This window comes from Pleurodeles waltl, chromosome 12 (assembly GCF_031143425.1).
Source record: "Pleurodeles waltl isolate 20211129_DDA chromosome 12, aPleWal1.hap1.20221129, whole genome shotgun sequence".
Classification (NCBI taxonomy): Eukaryota; Metazoa; Chordata; class Amphibia; order Caudata; family Salamandridae; genus Pleurodeles; species Pleurodeles waltl.
Genome location: NC_090451.1, coordinates 279,668,248 through 279,690,657, shown reverse-complemented (window position 1 = coordinate 279,690,657; position 22,410 = coordinate 279,668,248). Strand labels below are relative to the sequence as shown.

Here is a 22,410-nt window from a genome sequence, read left to right as displayed (position 1 = left end):
ACAGCAGGGTTCTAGGGACAAGTCATGTGTAAATCTTTTTGCATTCCGTTGTTTTTGTTATTTTTTTAAATCTGCCTGCCGATCGACAATTTTGATATTCTTGTATTTTTTTCTTTTTTCTCTTTGCAGAGCAGTTTACAAAAGCGGCAAAGTGAACTGCAGCTGTGTGATATGTGAATAGTCGAGTGATTTGACAGGATCTCATAATGGTGCACACACGATTTACATGATTCACAGATATGTTGTAGTATTTTTACCAAAGACTATTAGGGACTACAGCAAAACTAATAGGAACTACATGTTTGATGTTTTTAAATAATAAGAATACAAGTATTTTATGAACACATTTCGAGTCCTTGAAAGGAAAGTGTGGGACAGCGTTCATCTAACCTAGGTCTAGAGCAGGAAGAGAAACGACCACACATCAAAGCGCAGAAAGTTTGCATCTACTTATAGAAGATGCCACTAGTTGTAACTAGCAATAGAAGTGCAAAACGTTCAGTTCTACCATTGCAACAATAACGCCACATGCCTGACGCTCATCGATAAGGGGAAGAGATTTCACTAACAAGCAAACATCAGCCAAAGTGAAAATATCCAGCTCAGGCTTCACTTCGCCAAGTATGTAAATCACCTGTTTGCAGATTGCCAAGTATGTCAAGCCCCACTGGCAAGCAGGCCCCCACATAATCAAGTACTCGAAGCATCATAACTCTGTTGGTACAGCGGTTTAGCCACTGCAAAATACCTGAAACAGCACCATTTACAAACCCACCTCTGTATTGGCCAGTTTGTAAGTACAGCCATTATCACTGAGCCTGTTTCCACTCTGCCAAGTATGTAAAGCACCAACGCCAGGCCTCCACACTCTCCCAAGTATGTAAAGCACCAACGCCAGGCCTCCACACTCTCCCAAGTATGTAAAGCACCAATACCAGGCCTCCACACTCTCCCAAGTATGTAAAGCACCAATGCCAGGCCTCCAAACTCTCCCAAGTATGTAAAGCACCAATGCCAGGCCTCCACACTCTCCCAAGTATGTAAAGCACCAATGCCAAGCACCAATGCCAGGCCTGCACACTCTGCCAAGTAGGCAGGGCATGCCACCGTTATCAAGCCAGCTTTCAGATCGCCAAGTATAAAATTGATTTTATATCAGCAGTGATAAGACTTTGTTCATATCTGGCGAAACGCCGCCGTCCCCTAATCAGTCAGAACTGAGGGGAGATTTATAAATACCTTGCATGATCACAAACTCACCAAAAATAGCCCAAATTATTGATAAAGTATTTATTTTCAGAGCAAATATTTTCACTGGATAGCTTGAAACAGGCGTTGATTGGAGGAGGGATGTTAACACTTGCATTGGCAAAGGCAAAAGGCCTCGCCTGTGTGAACTACTGACATTGCCAAATGTTTTTAGCCACACTTCTTAGCTTCCCTGATGCTGTGCAGCACGGTTGAAGTTTTTTTTTTAAACCGTTGATGCAATAGGTTGGGTCATTATGTGTGTGCGCACATGCATTGTGCGAAAATCCTACAAAACAACACAGCCACTTCTTTATCCTTGGATTAGTAACTAAAAATAAACTAATAAAATGTATTTTTTATTTTTCAAAAAGGGCGAGAGGAGACCACTGCAACATGGGCTGCCCCTAGGCCACCCGTTTGAGAGCAGCAAGGCTTGTAAATATGGCTCTGAAACTTATCTCCCCCCACTGGTTGCTGTGCTGCGTTGCACTATTTTCCAGGTGTGTTTTTTTATTTGATGCACTTCTGTCCTTTGACAATCGGATTACTACGGTCAGTGGCTACCATATTAAACCATGGTGTGAGTTTCACTGAATAGCCCCACTGCTCTGCAATTTATTTCAATGAAACTAAATGTAACCTCCAAAAGTAAGCAGTGCAAAATAGGGCAATCCAAACTTAATGTGGGCTCAGGGGGTGACACCATCTCTCTGAACGGCTCAGGATGCTGCCTGTTAAGGAGCTTGTTTCTTGCTTAGTTTTGGTTTTGGAAATCTGTGCACGAACGTAAACCTATGTACTACACTGATGACTTCCATTTTAAGGAACATACAAAACTTCCATTTTGCACCAGATTCTAAAAAGACCTCCACAAGGAGGATGAACAATAAATGTGCAAGTAAAATTGGAGTCGCATTCTGGAATGCTTTGCCTTTTTGACTTCTCGGCTTTTGATCCTTTTAAACACTAGCTGGAAAATATTTCTGTTACTAAATTATTTGAAAGTATTTTATATTTTTCGCAACTGTAAATAAGATGCCGATCGTGTTTCCTTTTCTTTTTAGTCATTGAACACAATTTTTGTAGCCAGAACATTGACTACCACAAAATTAAGGTAAATATAGGTACGTTTAAATTTATTGTTCTTAATTCCACATATATGACCCTTAATATTCTGGCTATGATATTTTTATACTCTATATTCTGACATACAGTCCAACCTGTAACTCTGAATTTTTCTATTTTATCTTTTTGCCCAATATGTAAATGAGTGTTATATATTTCTATGTGCTCTGAAGCTTAATTTTTTTTCTAGCATATTTGCTGTATGCAAATCAAACAAACAAATTAACAATGTCGCCAAGTAAGTAAAGTATAATACCTACATTACGATAGTGGATTCAATAATTGCTTGTATGTAGAGCACCCCAGCCAGTTTCACATTGCTAAGTGTGTAGAGTACTAAAGTACAATTCACACACCTCTTTGCACACTGGCGAGTGGGCAAACCAAACCTACACCCAGCCCTCTTTACATAGCGCACTTTCATATCTCCAAGTGTGCAAAGCACCACACAACCATGTGCAGGGCCAGCAGTGCTGCAAGGATGCTAAGGCCCTGGACTGTGGATGGGTAGATACTACAATAATTATCAGGAGTCAATGGGCCTCCCAGGGCTCTGGACCCTCGTGCCACTGCACCTGCTGCACCAATGGTAGTTAGACTCCCTGAGCAGGGCTTGTCCACTAGACCAAACAGGTAAAAAGAGGAAATCCTGTTTCTGCAAGGACATAAAGCACCCCATCATTGGCAAGCTTGTTTCTACTTTTCCCGGTAGGTAAAGCATCCCACCATTGGCAAGCCCATTTCCTTATTAGCAGGTAAGTAAAACACCATTTCCTGGTCGAGTTCCACATTGGTAACTGTGGAAAACATCACTGATAGGTCCATTTTCCCAGCAGAAAAAATATAAAGCATCAGAGCACCATTTGTACAATAATATTAATAACCAGTAATTGTAATTGCAATTCCATTTTCACGTAGCGATTCGAGAACACTGAGTCACATGATTACAAACAAAACTATTGCATTTTAAGTGTATGTGTATATCACGTGCGTGAAATAGTAGAGTACCGGGTCAGTGTAATGTATAACCTGTTATAAACAACTGTTAAGGAATCAAAATGATCCATATTGAGGTAAAATCAATCTAAGTGAGGAAAACGTGGAGCTCCTTATCAGTATTTAGACCCTTCTCCACAGCTCGCAATTGAAGTATTCATTTGGCCTCACATTTACACAATTCTTTGGTCCTATCTCCCCCTCTGGGAGAAGGAGTAATGTGTGTTATGCCAAAAAATCTGATCTTTGGAATGTCAGATTCACCATGTAAAGAGTTAAAATGCACAGCCAGAGGATAGTTAAGAGTGCAGTTTCTGATGGCCCTGATATGTTCCTGTATGCGTTCCTTGAGGGGGCGTATAGTACTACCCACATAGATTAGTCCACATACACATATGATAACATAGACAGTGTATTTAGTATTGCAATTGATAAATTGCCTCACACGGAAAGTGGTTGTTGTGTTGAATGTAAAGGACAGGGTCTTATTTAATACTGACAAGGAGCTCCACATTTTCCTCACTTGGATTGATTTTACCTCGATATGGATCATTTTGATTCCTTAACAGTTGTTTATAACTGGTTATACATTACACTGACCCTGTACTCTACTATTTCATGCACGTGATATACACATACGCTTAAAATGCAATAGTTTTGTTTGTGATCATGTGACTCAGTGTTCTCGGGTTGAATGCCATGTGGCTCACCCCGTAGATTCATTGCTTATCCTCATGACTAACCTCTCTCATCTCGAAAGGTTTTTTTGTTTTTATTTTTTCTGTTGAAAATCTGTTGCTTGATCTGCTTTTTTAGTTGGGACTATGTTCAGTACCACTAACTTTTCTGATATCACTTGTATTACTCTATCGTTACCGCTCACCAATTGTACCCATGAGACTGTGACTGATGTATATTTACTTTCTACTATTTAATGGATTTCTGTTGCTAACCACAAAAGGTGACCTGTGAGAATCCGTTACTTTTGTGAACCATCTACTAATACCCTGTTTTGTACATATAGGATTTACATTCAAAACCACATCTTTTCCTACTTTTATTTAGTAAACAAGTGGAATCCAAGACTAGTAATTACCGACGTGGTGACTCAATGTCAAGTATTAACTATGTACATTATGTTACTCTTAATTTTACTGTACCATATCTCTGGGGGTTAGATAACAAACAATGGTTACCTAGATGCTTCACATCAATGGTTATAAGTACTAAGATCTTTTTTACACCACGGATGATTGCTTTTCGATTACATGTTACAACTACCAAAATAAATTTAAAAAAATTACCTCAGGACAATACACCATCTCCACGATTTTCTAATTATGTTAGGTACCAGGAACTGTGTACTAAGGTTGTGTTATACTGTGAAATTAATTCTAAAACACTACTTCCCTCTCACTTGGGGTCCGCTTTTATCACACACTTTCCTACCAGGTGTCCTCTATACTTACCTGTTTCTGCCATACTTTCAATCTCATCACTTGCTGTCTGCTATCCCTCCAACATGGCTGCCCTTTTGGCCCAACTTTGAATACATCCAGATACGGAAGCCATCCGATTCTCTCACACGGTGCCCTTGACGCCCGCTTGCTATTCAACCACCGCCCGATTCAGTTTCACTAGCTACGCTCTTCACACTACAAGGGGCTATCACACTTGCTAATGGTAAGTTATTGGCCGCGTGGCTTTGTCTGCTCGATTACGCCTTCAATTCTAGCATGGTGTCCTTAGACTAGTGCTTTTTACCACGTTAACCTGACCCATTGACTCAGTCCTTAACGAGACTGGTTTTGGCTACACGCCGTTTAGTGCTTTTCACCGTGATAACCCAATCTAATGTCTCAGTCCTTTACAAGACTATTTTCGGCCACACGCCATTCCCATGTATTCAATTTATTTAATCTTTTACACTCCTTATCATGTGTCTTAGTTCACGATCCTTGTGCCGCTATTATTTTTCGCCTGCACTCCACAACACTTTTCCCCCACTTTGTCGGTTTGAATTTTTCACGCAGTCTGACTTCTTTTTACCTTATTAACCTTATCTACCATGATTATCTTACTCAGGCACACAGTCCTTTGTTGGGACTGTTTGTCCAATAATACGCCCTTTTCCCTGTGCTGATACTGCTTACTCTCGTCGGCCTGTTGCCCTAGCTGACGCGTTTTTGCCAGTGCAGACCATACTGACCATGCACTTTTTTCTAGGACTTACCAAGGTCCTCTTAATCTTCGGCGTGCCTAGGATTTACTTACCTGGTACTCTTGGATGACACCGTTTCGATTACAACGTATCACTATTTACGGATCGACACACGGAATCGGACTCCCATTTCAACACCTGTTTGAACACAGGTTGCCTTGTTCTACTCTCGAACTTACTACTTCCACTCCTTCCTACTGTATATCAATCAGTTACTTACCTTGTTTTTCCTTTCTTCTTTTCGCCTTCTCTCCCTCCTTCTTCTTTTTCCTTTCTCATTCCCCCAGGTGCCTCCCTTACATGCCCTATTAAGGTACTCCTTCCATATACTGCCAATATAGGTAGGTGTCTCTACCTTCTAAATTGCACTTTTTTCAAATGTTTTATCTCAATTACTGTATTACACACTGGGTGGCAACGTAACATTGGGACCACGGATGAACAGCACGTCGTTCTTAGTCACAATACACATATGTGTAGATAAGATATACCCACATCCTTCTATCTGCCGGTTTGGGCTCCACTCTTTGTTTGTCACTATTGAAGTGAATCTCACGATCATTTGTTACACACTGTTACCTCACGTTTGTACACTGGTTCTGTTTGCCGTGTCTATACGCGTACATTTGCTCTCTCTGAATTGTTCTACCTATTGTTCCAGTCTACATGCACATCTCTAAAACTTGGTACTGTATATTTCCTACAGCCTTGATGAAGTCACAGTTGTGATGAAACATGTGTTAGCTGTGCCTGTTTGACTGTATTCAGGGATTTACGAATATTAATCCGAATAAAAGACCTACTGGAACACCAAGAGGAATACTGAATGATTTACTAACAAAACTGTTACACACAAGCTTTAACTCATACTTTTCAAAGTTGTACATTGTTGAGTGCTGTGGTCACTTCTTGTTCATTATATATATATATATATATATATATATATACATATATGTGTATATATATATATATATATAAACTACTGGCAGTTGCAAGTAGGTAGTTATAGTTAGCACCATGTTTCCATAGGAAAAGCGTTTTTTGACTTGCCTATATCTTTGGCACTGTTTGATGAATCTTCACGAAATTTGAAAAACAAAGTGTTGCGGTGATTCTTGTTGCACATGGAAAGTTTCGGAGTGATCCATCAAGCGGGGGCCGAGAAAAAGGGGGCTAAAGAAATGTTGCGTTTCCTATGTTAAATTCCATAGGATCCTTTAGATATGACTACAGGCCGACGCGCTGGACAGAATTTGGCAGAAAGCTAGCTGTCGATACAAAGATCATGCTTTTGCTTATTTGGAGTAAATCCGTTGAGTAGTTTTTGAGAAATTTAGGGAAATTCAAATTTGTATATCCCAGGCCGCAAAGTATTCGTGAACAAAGACAAGCTTGTGCAGGGAAATGCACAGCTCTGATTGGCTGCGAACACTTCAAACCAGGAAGTGTTGCCAGCCGTCCTGGGACTCGGCTTAAACACCCAGTATGTACCTCAGAAGTGTTAGGTAAGTGTTAGGTAATGCTATATTAACACACTGTTATTATTAATCATTGTTTTAGGGCTAGGCTTTGTGTACACATAGAAACCTTAATTCACTGAAGGGTAGTTGATCAATCAGCCCGTTAGAGAATTAATGTGCATACCTACAGCTTCTGCTTATGACATGATTCTGCAATAAATATGCTTGATTAGCATAAAGTAGTTTTTAATAATATATTTTACTTGAAGTGAATTAAAATTGTGAAGAATGTGAAGTAGTGCTTAATTTATAACATTTTTAAAAACAAAAATGCAGGGGTCCAGACTCTTTTTTAGATGCCTGCCACCAGTGCTAGTGAATGCCAGGCTGCCGAATACCAAGTATTCCCTTTCCTGCCTTTTTCTGTCTTGCACTGGGTCAAAGTTTGCTGATGAACAAAAGGCAAAGTCACAAAATTAGTGCTGATGCCTAAAAAAATACACCATTGCCATAAATTAAGCACTTTAAAGAAAGTGTCAATGTTGCTGAACAAAAAGCAGGGATGTAAGCCCTAAAGCTGGGTCATAAGCCCTAATGTGGGGTGTTATGTAGCCATCTGATACTCTACTGCAACCCATTCCTACACTTCGATATCTCTGTCTGTCTCCTTTTCCTAGCTGCACAGGCAGAAGCACTTTCATTACGAAGATCCCCACTAGGCACACACAAAGATTTCTAGTTACTGCAAGAGGTCCTCTCCCAGGGGAGTAGTGGCCAGGGTACTCCAGGGGAGTAGTGATCTCCAAGGCAGTGCCCCCTGTGATTCTTAAAAGAGGGTCTTAATACTTAAAAAATAAAACTACACCATGGTTCTTGTGTTTATTATGTTGTGGGGTTGAATCTGTGATTCACGCAATCCCATAAGCATCTGGTTGGACATATCCAGCACAGAGTCTACAAACAACGATTAATATATCAATACTCTAATGAATGAAAATGAGTTTGAAAAAAACTCAGCAAATCAAATAGACTTACAGCAAATAGCTTCAAAGTATCAACTTAGAATGCCTATACCAGAGATCAAGGAGTTTACAACACTCTTAGAATAATGACACAAGGATTCAATGTACATATTGAAAGTCAGAGAAATGTGAAGTGTGGGTGGATATAAAGCAAAATAATGTATTGGTCTATGCATCTCAATTTCATTTGAATATATTAGAGTGGCTTTACTTAAAGTCCACATTGCATAGAGATTTGTCTTCATGTGCAACTGGCATTGCATGTAGGGTAAATAGGGCTCTACTATTGACAGTATATTAGGCAGATACCATGTCACTGTTCTAGAGGTACCACTAATAATGTTAGTCCCATACTAAATCGTTAGCTGACTCCGTCTGTTTGTGCACTGAGCATGCCTGCCTCTAACTCTTCTTGTATGTGGTCTCTGAATCACACAACTCTTCTTGTATGTGGTCTCTAAATCACACACTTTATTTTTCTTTTCTCCATCTACACCGGGTCCCTTGGGGAACAATACCCTCCTTTGTCTTTTCAAGATTCAAATCTATGATGTTGACACTCAGATCCTCTCCCCTGCCTCCAGCCCTTACCCACACCTACAAATGAGAAACTTTGACTGCCTAAGCCCATCTGTATGTATGTTTTCCCATACGAAACTCACCTACAATTGAAATCATCTGCTTCCTGGCATTCAGCACAACCACCAATGTATCCAACCCCCATTCCCTTCCATCACATCCTCTGGGAAATGTTCTTATTTCAACTTCACCCCCAAAGCTCCAGCAGCCATAGCACAGCAGCTATCACAGATATTTGCCAGCCTCTCAGTTTTTACACTACCAGATCCCCGAGTATCACCATGGTCATGAGAAAGCCTCCAAGGTGGACACAAACAGTATTCTAGCACTCTCCCTGGCACAATTGGGAAAGTTGCCTTCTAGCATATGTACTCTTCTGCTTCTTCAGAAATACACACAGGTCTTTCTAACACAAAGGAATGTTTGTGATAATCTAGGCACCAAACAAGACCTCTCTTCACTTTATGCTCACTATGAGCAGAAAGTCATCCGATTGTAGCAGAGCAGTGCTGTAGATATACAACTAGTGTCATTACTTACCAACTCAAGTTTATTTCAATTTCATTTGGAAATCATTAAAACAAAAAACTAAAGATTTGCATTATATAAAAAAACAATTACATAACCAGCGGTAAACAGCTTAGAGAATTCTTGCAAATCAAGAAGCAATATCAAAGTTCACAGACTGCTTCAATGGTGTTGGTTTCTAAGCTGAAGTGAACATCATAAAGAGAAGTGGCTGATAACCCAAGACACAATGGCAGCCATCATTAACCCCTAGAAATATAAAAGCAGAATTCTTTAGGGGAATCTTTAGAGCAACAAAGCAATAGGAATAAAATAAAAAGCAGTTAGATGTAAAAATGTAGTATGTAGATTAAAGTAAAAGTTGGAAATGGCCCTTCTGCAGGGTCAGCCCCAAACTTTTTGCCTCCCTCCTTCTCTTTTTCTGACCTCATTTTTGCTTTAGGACTCTGCACACTTTACCACTGCTAATCAGTGCTAAAGTGCATATGCTCTCTCCTTAAATCCTGCTGACTGGTGAAGTTGGATTTAATATGACTATTTTAGAAATGCCACTTTTAGAAAGTGAGCATTTCTCTGCACTTAAATTTTTCTGGGCCTTACAATCCGCGTCTGGCTGGCTTTAGTTGACAGCTCCCTTGTGCATTCACTCAGTCACACCCCAAGCACAGGATACTCAGCCTCACTTGCATACATCTGCATTTTGAATGCGTCTTCCTGGGCTGGGAGGGTGGAGGGCCTGACACTTACATGTCAAAGGACTGTAGCCTGGCCTCACACAAAGGACTGCCACACCCCGTACTGGGACCCTGGCAGACAGGATTGAACTGAAAGGGGACCTGGTGCACTTCTAAGCCACTCTTTGAAGTCTCCCCCACTTCAAAGGCACATTTGGGTATTTAAACAGGGCCTCTGCCCCTACCAACTCAGACACTTCCTGGGGAAGAAACTGGAACCAGAACCTGCATCCTGCCAAGAAGAACTGCCTGGCTGCCCAAAGGACTCACCTGTCTGCTTTCTGTGAAGGACTGCTGCCTTGCTGTTGCCCTGCTGCCTTGCTGTTCTCTGGCTGTAGTGAAGAAGTGCTCTCCAAGGGCTTGGATAGAGCTTGCCTCCTGTTCCCTGAAGTCTCAGGACCAAAAAGACTTCATCTCCACAAGAAGGACTCCTTGTGTGGCGATATTCAATGCACAGCCTGCCAGAAACGACGCACAGCCTACACCGCGGTGAAAAATTCACTGCACCTCGAACTAGAATGACGCAGCCTGACTGTGCAATGAGAAGATCGATGCAGCACAAGCGTAACGACTGGAAATTCGACGCACAGCCAAGCCGGAACAAAGCAGCCCGACTTCCAGAGATGAATCGACGCAGTGCCTGCTGTGCAGTAGAAATTCTGACGCAACGCCCATCGAATCGACGCAACTCCTGTGACTTCATCCTGCCAGAGCAGTAAAACCACCCATCGTCCCCGGGGCGTCTGAAAACACTGCAACCCGAAGAGGATCCACGACCGAGCGCTGGAAATCGATGCACAGCCGTCCCTGCATGAAAACTAAGCAACGCATTGCTGGGTGCAGCCCTAGAAATCGACGCACACCCCTTTGTTTCCACGCATCTCCTCCTCTGCGGTTCTTTTCGGAGATTTTGCATGCGACCAGGTACTTTGTGCTTGAAAGAGACATTTATGCTTTTAAAAGACTTAAGACACTTTATATCACTTTTACAGTGATACTCAACATATACTTATTGAATTTTAATCGTTTTGACCTGCATTTATCCAGATAAATATTATATATTTTTCTAAACACTGTGTGGTGTATTTGTGTGGTGCTATATGGTGTTATTGTATGATTTATTGTACAAATACTTTACACATTGCCTTCTACGTTAAGCCTGACTGCTCAGTGCCAAGCTACCAGAGGGTGGGCATAGGATAATTTGGATTGTGTGTGACTTTCCCCTGACTAGAGTGAGGGTCCTTGCTTGGACGGAGGGTAACCTGACTGCCAACCAAAGGCCCCATTTCTAACAGTACATTATAAAAGTACATTACAGGGTATCTTGGAACGAAATACATGTGGTTAGTTTGTAGGAATTAGTGAGAAAGGATCTAACTTACATGAAGAGTTTTCTTTACAAATGGCTCGAAAATGCCTATATATATTCATCATCATTTAACTTTATTTCGGTAAGTAAAAAACATACCATAAAAGTACAATACACATCAAGGAAGAAAAAAAAAAAGAACTTTTTTGAGAGCAAGAGGATACTAAAAATAAGAACACAATAGAAATTTATAAAAAGATAATAAAAAAGTTTAAGAATCAAACAAAATGAACAGCCAGATGAACACCTCTTAATATTAAAAAAGTCCACTCCGCAAAAGACTGATTCCATAAATCAGTAAATGATTAATAATATAATGAACCCATATCTATATCCTATAGAGTAAGAACTAGAATCACGCATCCAATTTAATAAGTATACGTAAATAAATCTAAAAATTGACTCCCCGATCTTACTCCATAAAATTGCTAAACTCAACCATTGAAATAATTTTCCACTGATAAAACTATTGAGACGCATGGATCACATTTTAAGATTCTTACAGCATAAAACAATAATGATTATTCCATAGTTCAATAAATAATCAATAATATAAAAAAACAATATCTATATCCTATGAAACAGAAACCACAATCATGCATCCAAATTCAATAAATATACATAAATAAAACTAAGGATTAACTACCTAATCTTTTTCCTTAAAACTGCTAATCTCAACCGCCAGATTGACTCAAGGAATTTTGCCACTGGTAAAACTATCTGGACGGACGGGTCGCATCTTAAAATTCTCTCAGCATGGAAACTAGATCTAATCCCTATTCATTTGCAAAGCGGAATGAGCCAAAATGCTCTTTGTTTGTGATACGAATGACAGTGGAAAAAAACATGTAGACCAGTCTCTTCACTTTTACAGCCCATCGGGCATAAATTAGATCTGTTAATTGAGCTGGCCCATTTATACGTTAAGCAGCACAAGGGGAGAGACCCAAACCTAAACCTAATAAAAAGGTCACGAGCAAATGGAGATAATGCTGCATCCATAAAAGGCTCAAATTCATAATGACATTTGACAGATAAGAAATTGTCAGACATAGATAATGGAATAGAACTAGCGAATTGGCCAACCTGAACATTATGCCAAAAAGCATCCTTTAACAGCTGTGCAGCGTTTTTAGGAATGGAGATAGGATCCTGCCAATAGGACCCTAAGCCAAGCTGGGAAAAAGATTGTTCGACAAAAGCACACCATTTGATTTTGATAATAGAATCACGGCCCACCAAATTAAGAAGCCCACAGCGAAAAGGAATTAGGGCATCTGTTGTCCATAACCGAATCCAAAACAGCAGAGGCCTTAAGGCAGCAATCTGCGAGATTGAGAAGAGGTTTAGGTCCGGTCGAATAGGCAGAGATGGAGTGCTCGATGGGACCTTTAGCAGCATTTTTAGAAACTGATTTTCTGCCCTTGCCAAATTCGCCAAGTTGCAGTGACCCCAGAGTTCGGCGCCATATAAGGCGCCCCCCCTAGCTTGAGATTTGTATATTTCGAGGGCAGGGGACATTGCAAATTTGGGGGATCTGGAGGCAAATCTAACAATGCCACCCGCCCTCTGCTTCAGGCATAATAAAGATTTTTGGCGTTGAGCATGCCAGAGATGTGAATCTTCCACTTTGATGCCTAAATAGTCAAAGGTGCCCACCCTTTCCAAGGGAACACCGTCTAAATATACAGGCCTTTTCATTTTATGCCTAATATCCCCAAGGACCATATATTTTGTTTTTGTTGAATTAATTGATAGCCCATGGTCAGTACAGAATTCCAGAAATCTAGAGAGCAATCTAGAAAGGCCCATGGCAGTACGTGATAGTAATAAAGTATCATCTGCAAATAAGAGACAAGGGAGCTTCTGCCCGCCCAAGTTAGGGGCATCACTTTGGCAATCTAAGAGGTATGGCAAACAAGCATTAATAAACAAAAGAAACAAGGTGGGCCCCAAAACACACCCTTGCCTCACACCACGTGCAGTTGGAAAAGCTGGAGTCAGGTCGCCAGTGGCACCCCAGCGGACTTTAGCACAGTTGTTGGAATAAAGATCCTTGATAATATAAATCAGAGAACCCGGAACACCAGTAGTACTGAGGACCTCCCAAAGCTTGGCACGCGGGACAAGGTCAAACGCAGATTTCAGATCAACAAAGGCCACAAATAAGTGGCCTTTATCTGCATCTACGATTTTCCACTTGATGGTAATAAATCGGAAGATCTGATCGATGGTACTGACCTTGTCCCTAAATCCCGCCTGAAGATGACTTAAGACCTGGATTTTCGTTATCCAGTGTTTTAGTCTAGTTAACAACTGGTACGAAAAACAATTCTGCAAGTTATCAAGTAAACTAATAGGTCTATAATTCCCGGGGGAACTCTTGTCTCCTTTTTTATGAACGGGGACAATAATTGCCATCTTCCACGAGACCGGATAAGATCGAGTTGTCATGGCAGTGTTTGATACCCTATTGATGTACCGGGTCCATACAGATAGATCTGATTTATACAGATCCGAAGGAACACCATCCTGGCCAGGGGCCCTACCAGATCTTTGAGCGCAGATGGCCAACTCTGTTTCTTTTAAGGTAAAGGGTGGCATTTCAGGCTGGCACAATGCAAAATCTATGAGAGTGTCATCGAAATCCGGCTGAGAGCCATACAGTTCCCCAAAGTAGGAGAACCAAGTTCCAGAATAAATATGACATTCAGGAGTAGATGACAGGGCAGAATCACTACGCGAAACCAACGTCCAAAAAACTTGGTATCGCGAGTACTAGCAGCCTCCGCCAGGCACTCCCATAAGTGGTCCTCATATTTGAGTTTCGATAACTTGCAGGTAGACGTGTAATTCTTTCTCGCCTGTATAATGGCATCCCGTTTTTTTTACTTTAAGGCTTCAGATAAAAGATGCTTGGCCACCCGGCATTTTTTGTTGAACCATTTACATTTAGATGCGGAAGATTCTAATTGAGTTTTAAAAGGTTTGGTAAAAAGTTCCTTAAGTTCCGCAAAAAAACCTGCACGGGAAGACATGATTTCTGAAGGAGATAGTACAATGGAATCATCAAAAAGCTGTTGACAGGACACCATAGCGCCAAGCTTGCTATTCAACAAATTAGATTCCCGAAACGAGGGCCACTTTACAGCACGCCTATTAGTAGACAGTTCCAGCAAATGATTGGATTCAACCAAAACAATGGGCAGATCAGACACTGAAACTAGGGCTGTCTTATATGCAATTTGCAAAGGGGCATGATCACTAGTACGGGGAAGACCCACCTCTACGTTAATTATGAAATGCCAAACTCGTAAATCTACAATAACATAATCCAAAAAGCTGCTATAGTGTCCTCTGAAAAAGGTGGGACTGGCAGGATTATCGTTTGGAAAACGGCCATTTCCAAAACGAAGGCCGTATGTAAGTGCAAGGTCTATTATCTGAGATGCCCTAGGGGAGGGAATAAGTGGCATAGGTTGAGATAAAATCGGGGGAACATTCCACACTTCATCTTCAGCCTGAGTGGACTCAACAAAAGCTGAGCCAAGTTCAATTTGACGTTGAGATCACCTGCAATGATGATACGATATTTAGAGTGAAATTCAGATAAAAAATTATGCAGAAGATGGATAGTATCAGACTGCTGATTAAAAGGGCCTGGTCGGTTATAGATATTAATGCATAACACAGGGGTACCAGATTTTGGCTGTATTGCTATGGCTAAAATATCACAAGAGTCAACAGCAATTTCCTTTACCTTACCCATCTCCAACAACTTGACCCAAGTACAAAGGCCCCCAACCGCCCTTCCCCTAGAGGATTGGATTGCCTTTTTTGTAAACGAACAGTAGCCTTGCCTGTACACACCATCCGTTGCCCAAGTTTCCTGAAACATGCAGATGGAATAGGATTCAACATAATCCCCCAACTCGGAATCAACCAATTTGCTCTTAATACCTGACACGTTCCAGGACAATAAATTCCCTGAAGAAGATGGAGTGGTACAAGTGAGCGTGCCAGAAACAACATCCAAAACTAGAATAGGAATTAATGTAGGAATACGAGATGAGGCACTTAAAGTAGGACCACCTAGGCTGGTTGAAGAGCTTAGAGGTAGCTCAATTATTGTTAACTTGAATATTTTTTTTTTAAAAGGCACTTAGTTCAATGTTTTCTTTCACTACCCACCCTCTTTCTGGGATTCCTTTCAATACCTCGTAAGGACCCGATACAACACAAATTTGCTTCACTCAGGGCCTTATTTAGATGGAAACTCCATCACGAATGTGGCAGATGTCCTGTGATGCATATTGCAAGTGCAGTGCATCATATGGTACTTGTAATATGGCAGATGGGATACCTGACACGTTTCGATCCTGACAATCAAACTCTAACTAAGGCACATGGTCAGGGAATTGCCAGGCATTGGCTGACCACATTCAGAGCCACTGCTGGAAAACAGCAACAATAGGTGTGGTGAGTAGCTGAGGAAAAGCGCAAGCATCACGCAGGACCTGATAGTAAACTTACTGAGGGCCTAGAGCCTTTACTCAAAATACTACAAACTGTGCTGACTCCTAAACCCCTAAACTAAAGCAGCACTCTGTGGATAAAGGGTTGTTGATTCGCTTATAGAATATGTCTAAGGGCGCCTTTCCTACTGCTTCTGCTGCAGTGAATTGGGATTCAGGAAGAAGTCTTTCTTGGGTGTGAAACCTGTATTTAATGCTGTTTGTTTACTTTGTTTAAAACCAATAAATATTGGGAAAAAGGTAGAGAGAGTAATTGGTGGCTTTCTCTTATTTCTCAGGACTGATTGGTGTGATTTGCTCACACGAAGTGGGGGTAACCATCTGAAGATAACCAAAATCCCATCACCGCAAGATGATGTCACCACGGGAAAGGGATTGTTGATTTGGCTATAGCAAAGAATCACAGGTCTTTGGGATTGATATTTGTGTCATGTATGCAAGATTGTAGTACATTTTCCAAAACTCCTGCTACATGGACTTTAAATGTTAATGGAGAACTTGTTGTGAGGTGAAGAGTAAATGAAATTTACACAATTCGAATGCATTTTACCACAAATGCTCTAATGGCCACGGTTATCTGTCACTATAGTGCTGCCGGCTTCATTTGCTGAATCATACTTTTGGTATTCTGTTAGAATGTAAAATGTATATTTTAAACTGATGGAGTGGACATTGTGCACCTTATGAGCACACCTCAAGCAGGGATAGTACATCGTTGGACCTTCAGCTGACGGACATGTATGCAAAGATAATTGCACAGCACTTTGCACCGTGGGCGCACTGGGTGGGGAATTGTATGTACGTAGATTCTGCATCTGTAAATGTTTTTATTAACTGTAAGAAAAAATGACTTACATACTCACTTTCGCTTTGTTCCTGAACATACTTTTGCATCCCACCTGGCTATTTGTATTGCTTGATAACCCCAGGGGCATTAGCCAGCATCAAGAAATTGAATTCCTGGTGACAATGACCACAATCCATACCTCTTAAGATCTGAATAAACAATCTTAACCCTTTGTCACACATTTCAGTACCATAGCAAGGTGAATATTTATTGTACTGTTGAAGCATAAAGCCCATCCTGCCCCACGTTTCATTCACTGTTTTACTAGCATAAAGTCATTACTGCTCCATGCTGTGTCTCTCCAGTGCACTGTATGAAGTCCACAAATCCTGTTGCACTGTCTTGTGTCAGTGGATGCCAAAGATGCACTATGCCGATAGGAGAACACTAGAAATAATGATTGAACACTTATGGTGGAGGGAGGTCCACTATGCTAGAAGATATGACAGCATGTCAGTAGAACAAAACAAAAATACAACAATGGGAGAAAACCTTTTATAGCTGTAGCCTATCCCAAAACATCCAAAATCCCTAAGAACATAACCTGTTTTAAGGAAGTAAATCCTCTGCTCCTACAACTCCTACCTTCTTCTTCTTTCAGTCCCATTCCTCTGCTCCCTATGACCTTTCTAACATGTTCATGTTTAGTTGCCATCTAGATATTTTCAGACCCTTTTCTCCTTTTTAGGTCTGGGTTCTTACAGTGCAGCTGTCAAACAAACCTATTACTAAGAAAATACGTAGACAGGGATTTTGGTCCTCCCTTTTAACCATTGGCTTTCTTCGACCAGTCTCTTTCATCCATTGGCTTGAGACTTTATCCAACATATCTCCCCTCAAACTTGTGGAGTATTCTTACCTTACCTATTGCTGTTGGCCTTTTGGGCATGTCCTTCCACCACCACTTGAGTACTTCCATTGAACTGCATGAAAGACTCCTTCACAACTATAGCCCTCTCTATCCACTTCTGCTGGCTCCCTAATGAATGCTTCCCTGTAATGCACTAATGATGGATCACCAGTGAGTATGGCACGCATTTCTCATTTCTCCCTTGGAGTTAGGGCTTTCTACACCAAAGAGTCTGCAAAGATGTGTTTTGCCCTCCTGCACAATACAAATATGCCTCCACTCGCTGGGAAACATTAACATTCCAGTGATACTTTGGTGAAATGAGATCTTGGAACACAGTTACACCAACTTCTATTCAGATGTTCCCATATAATAGAGGTTACACGCAACTCTACAGAAGGTTCCTCCAGAACTGCCCTATTTCTATGCCCAGATCGCTGTGACCTACCACAAAATAGAACTGGAATTATTGTTGCAGTCTGATGTGAAGAGGAGCTTTATGCTAAAAAATACACTAGGCTTGTAAGGAAGAAAATCAATCCGGAAACTAAAATAAAATTGGGTGACCTTTATGAACAGAGTAGTAAAAAATGTCACCCATATTTGTTATTCTAGCAACTCTCTACTTATTAAAACATGCTTTCTGGGTGGTCAATGAGGGGGGCACTATAAGTATATGTGTTTGCTGCAGGCAAAGTATGTGGTAATATGCAAGAAATGCAACAGTTAATTCATTATGTTCCTTCTTTATCAAAAAGATAAAAACATTGACACATCCTGTCCTTCTATGCACAAAGTGTGGTTGGTGTATCTATGCTGCATGCTATGTAATAACAGCATACAAAGCCTGCACAGTGCTGCTTGCAACTGCCGCCTAATCTTTATTTAAGATGTTTAAGCACAAGCCCGCACACAGCCACAAAATCGATCCACCACACAACAAAACCAGCCCACATCCAGTCACAAAACTGGACTACACACTGACCTGTTGGACTGGCCTATGTGGAACTGCCATATTCCCCATAAGGCCAGTCTGACCCTGAAAAAACTGCGCATAAGGCCCATCTGGTCCTGAAAATACATAGTTTAATCTAAGTGAATTTCCAGCTACAATGAACGCATGAGTTACAAAAAATGCATACCCTTAGTATAAAGTTTAAAATTACATCTTTAGGTATGGCTTGACTGTCCCGCTCTCTGTAAGATCTATTATTATCAATTATTTAATATAAACCTAGAGCGGCTTTGGCTCCACCTAGAGGAGCATTACCCACTCATATCATGCTATTGGCTATATGGTGTATAATTCTGCGTTTACATCTCAAAAGTACACTCCATCATCAATCTGTTTGCTTCATTCAATTCTTTATCTTCTTATGTGAATTCTATACCAAAAGCTAGATTCTCCCAAGCATGGACAAAGCCAATAGGACAGGCTTTAATGTGATAAACAGGATTTGGGCACGCAAAACATGTAAACAGCATTTGTGAATTCCTGTATTTACATGCCTTGGAACATTAAAAGCCGGGCCCATTGGATTTTGCAGTAATTGTATATTTCGTACCGATAAATAAATACTCCCATCAAGAAAAACAATTGCTTTTGTATGCCATGAGAAATCATTCTGCCCCAAACTTCTAAAAGTATAAAACATACATAAAAAATGTATCTTAAGTACCCCCCATATTGGTTCATAAAATGGCACAGCTGAGTGCACATTCAATATTCTATGAGGAACTATTGCAAACTGGTGCTGAGGGCTTGCTTGCCTCTTGGAATCAGGCTAATGTGTCCTCAAGCAAGATTAATATGCACAGGGGTTGTCTTCTCCAGATTCAGTGGCAGTTCCGTGGCTTCAGTACATAATAAAAAGGAGAGTCTCAGACCAGGCCCATGTCTAATAGGGCGAACTGCGAACTGATATTTGGTGCGCCAACCTTGAGTTTCAAGAAACCCTTCAGTACGCTGTAGGGAAACAGCCCTACAGATGACATCAGAAGGCACGACTTTCACACCAGCAACTTGACTCTGGCAAGCAGCGAGGAATGCAGTATGGACCTGTGACGCAGATCACAATGTCACGGATTGCCAAGCAGGCCTGCGCCAAGCGCTGCCTGTTGTCCAAACACATTACAAATGCTCTAAGCCCAACAGACCGAAATGAGCCGCCTGCCTTGGAGCCTCTAAATATAGCAGCTGGAAGAGAGTTTATAAATACAGCATGAGAGCGTTCACTGCTGTACAAAATATTCAGCGGCTTGATTTTAACAAGATGAGCTTTGTGCACAAAATGTTCTGCTATCCAAGTGCATCAAAGGAAGGTCAGGCTGGGGTCTGTTCGGGTGGTATATCTGAATGTTGCTTGAGCATCAAAATCAAACACGTTAATTCTGAAGAGATAGAGCGCGGTACTACCTGGCTAACTGTACAATTTGCAGAAATGATAGAAGAGCAAGTGCTGGGGGCTTGTCTGCCAAGAGGATGGTGTAAAAGTTGTGAACTACTGAAGATGCTCTACTCAGGTACGCTGAGATGTGCCTTCGCCCTACTCTACCCCACGCTGTTGCCACTGGCCCTCAGTTAAAACCCCTACTGTTTGCAGCTGATGATAGTCAATGCCTGCATAGTGACTGTACACAGGAAAATACTTCTATGTGCATAGTGCGCGAGAGCTCGGCGCGCTATCTGCGCGCGCTGGCCTGCCTTGGGCCCGTTGGCCCCACCAGCCTCATAAAGACCCGCTAGTAGCGTCACTTACACTGCTCCAGCAGATGAGGTGGCTCGTGTCGGGGTCCTCAACCAGGGTCCAGAGTTTGTTGAGGAAGGCGGGCACATTGCCGGAATACCCATCCATACCCAGGGATCCCGGGGGCTCCTGCATCGCGCTATCCTGCGTTCACACGCGCTCCACGCCAGTCATAGTCTCAGCCTGGGAACTGGTAGGTCTATGTGCGCGCGAGACAGAAAGTGGCCAAGGAGGGAGGGCGATAGCGGGAAAACCATTGAGCTATCCAGGTCACACTGGCAGCGGCAGCAGCATCAGCCACCGATTCACCGGAGAGCCCGCTGCTCGCACTCTTAAAAACTCAGCACAAACGGCGAGCATCACCCCCTGCAAAGAACAATGTACAGAATGGAAGTGCACGGCAGCCAGCCTGACAAAGCTTTGAATAAACATGCAGCGTCATGCAAAGAGAACGTGCACATGCACCCGGGGCAGAGGACCCGGCTCTGCCGTTCAGCACGAGGCCTCCCCTGGCAGCCTCACAGAGCTCGGCCAGAAATGAAAACATCAGTGTATGCTGGCTCGGAATGGAAACTTGTGCAGCCCTGATAGACTTTGTGTGAAGTCTACACGGGACCAGCTGTAGATACACAGTATGTTTATGTACAGTATGTACCATCCACTCTTATGGGGTATGTGTGCTTTATATAGTGACAATATACAGAGCAGGCCACCACTGCTCTTCAAAACTGGTATTTAGTCATCCTTGTAGACGTTTCCCCTTCATTAAACATTCAGTTAGTTTCTGGCCTCTTCCTATTAATTCTTTCGGAAATTAAGTAGCACTGAAGCCAGTGGTGTTCATCTAATGAAGATTCCGAGGGACCAGTGGGCCTTATCTAGAGTGGGCTGGTAATGGAAGTACCTCTAATTTTTAGAGGTAGTTTTGAACCCTCAGTACAAGGGATCATGGTGCTAAGATGCATGGAGGCTGAACCATAATCCGTTCAACAACCCATATCACTTGGGACAGCATTAGTCCTGGTCCAGTAATGATAATCCTTAGACATATACTTTGTGTACCCTAAATAAACTAAATACTCATAGGCACTAACTTCCAACTAGCCATGTGGCAACCCAAAATAATTGAAAAAAGGGACCCTTTACATATCTCTGACTTACGAAGCATGGCACTCTCCACCTTTTATGGCTCACACACACACACATAAACTCTCCCCCATACACAGCCACACAAATTGACTAGCCTACCTGCCCAAAGATCAGGAAATGGCATTGAATAAACAATAGGATGAGAGGACAACATTTAAAGCCTACTTGGAAACTCAATGCAATCTAAAACTAAAAATTGTAGACAGGAGCATATGATTAAACGTGGGCACATGGTTTGCCACTGACCTTTGAAACTGAACAAACTCCTCTCCTCATTACTAGCTACTTTTAATCCACTCATTAAAGCTAAGTATGAGCAAGAAGGAACCGGCCCAGGAATTGGTAATGACTAGAGGCTCAGTAACTAATGAATGGCTTACCCCAGTTTTGAGGGCCACATAATCTGAAATGAGAAGAAAGTTGAGGGCTCTTGCCTTGCTGTCCAATTCCCCTGTAATTTGCAGTGATATCAACTCTTACAAATACATATAGGAAGAAATCTGGCTACCCAAGAAGAGGTTTGCAGAATCTTAATTGTCTTATCTCTTTGAGCTATGGAGGGGAGAAACCTCAGGACCTTTTGCCATTTTATCAGCTAAATAATGTTGGCCTTCTCATCCGAGGGCAAAGCATTCCACCACACACCTGTTTTTTCACCCTATACGCAGATGTCAGTAATGAACCCATTAAACTAGTGAACAGTAGAGTTACAGTAGAAATACATTAGATAAACCTCAGTAGAAGGTGGAAGGATACCATGGCAAAGATTTATCAATATTTGCACAAATCAGAAATCTGCAGCCCTTTAAATTGCACAGTGCCTTTTTCATTATGTGTAGTGTGCCAATGATGTAATTGGCCACCCTCATACAAAAAGCCATATTGATATGATGCTAAAGCATCAGGCCAATCGGAACGAGTGTGGCTCCTGTGAGATCTGAACCTTAGGCTCATCCTACAGCACAAAAGTCTATGCAGATACAGCTAGGGTGAC

General features: G+C 41.6%; 1 protein-coding gene across 3 annotated transcripts in view; it reads right to left on the bottom strand.

Annotated features, from left to right (window-relative positions):
• The window catches only part of HSF4 (heat shock transcription factor 4), a 356,190-nt gene extending 335,572 nt beyond the window's left edge, over positions 1–20,618 (bottom strand). For all 3 annotated transcript variants that reach the window (XM_069216203.1, XM_069216204.1, XM_069216205.1), the window contains exon 1: positions 20,280–20,618. In XM_069216203.1, coding sequence (XP_069072304.1) covers positions 20,280–20,402 — 123 coding nt within the window. In that variant the 5' untranslated portion in view covers positions 20,403–20,618. The remainder of the gene's footprint in view (positions 1–20,279) is intronic.
• Between the last annotated feature and the right edge of the window lie 1,792 nt (positions 20,619–22,410).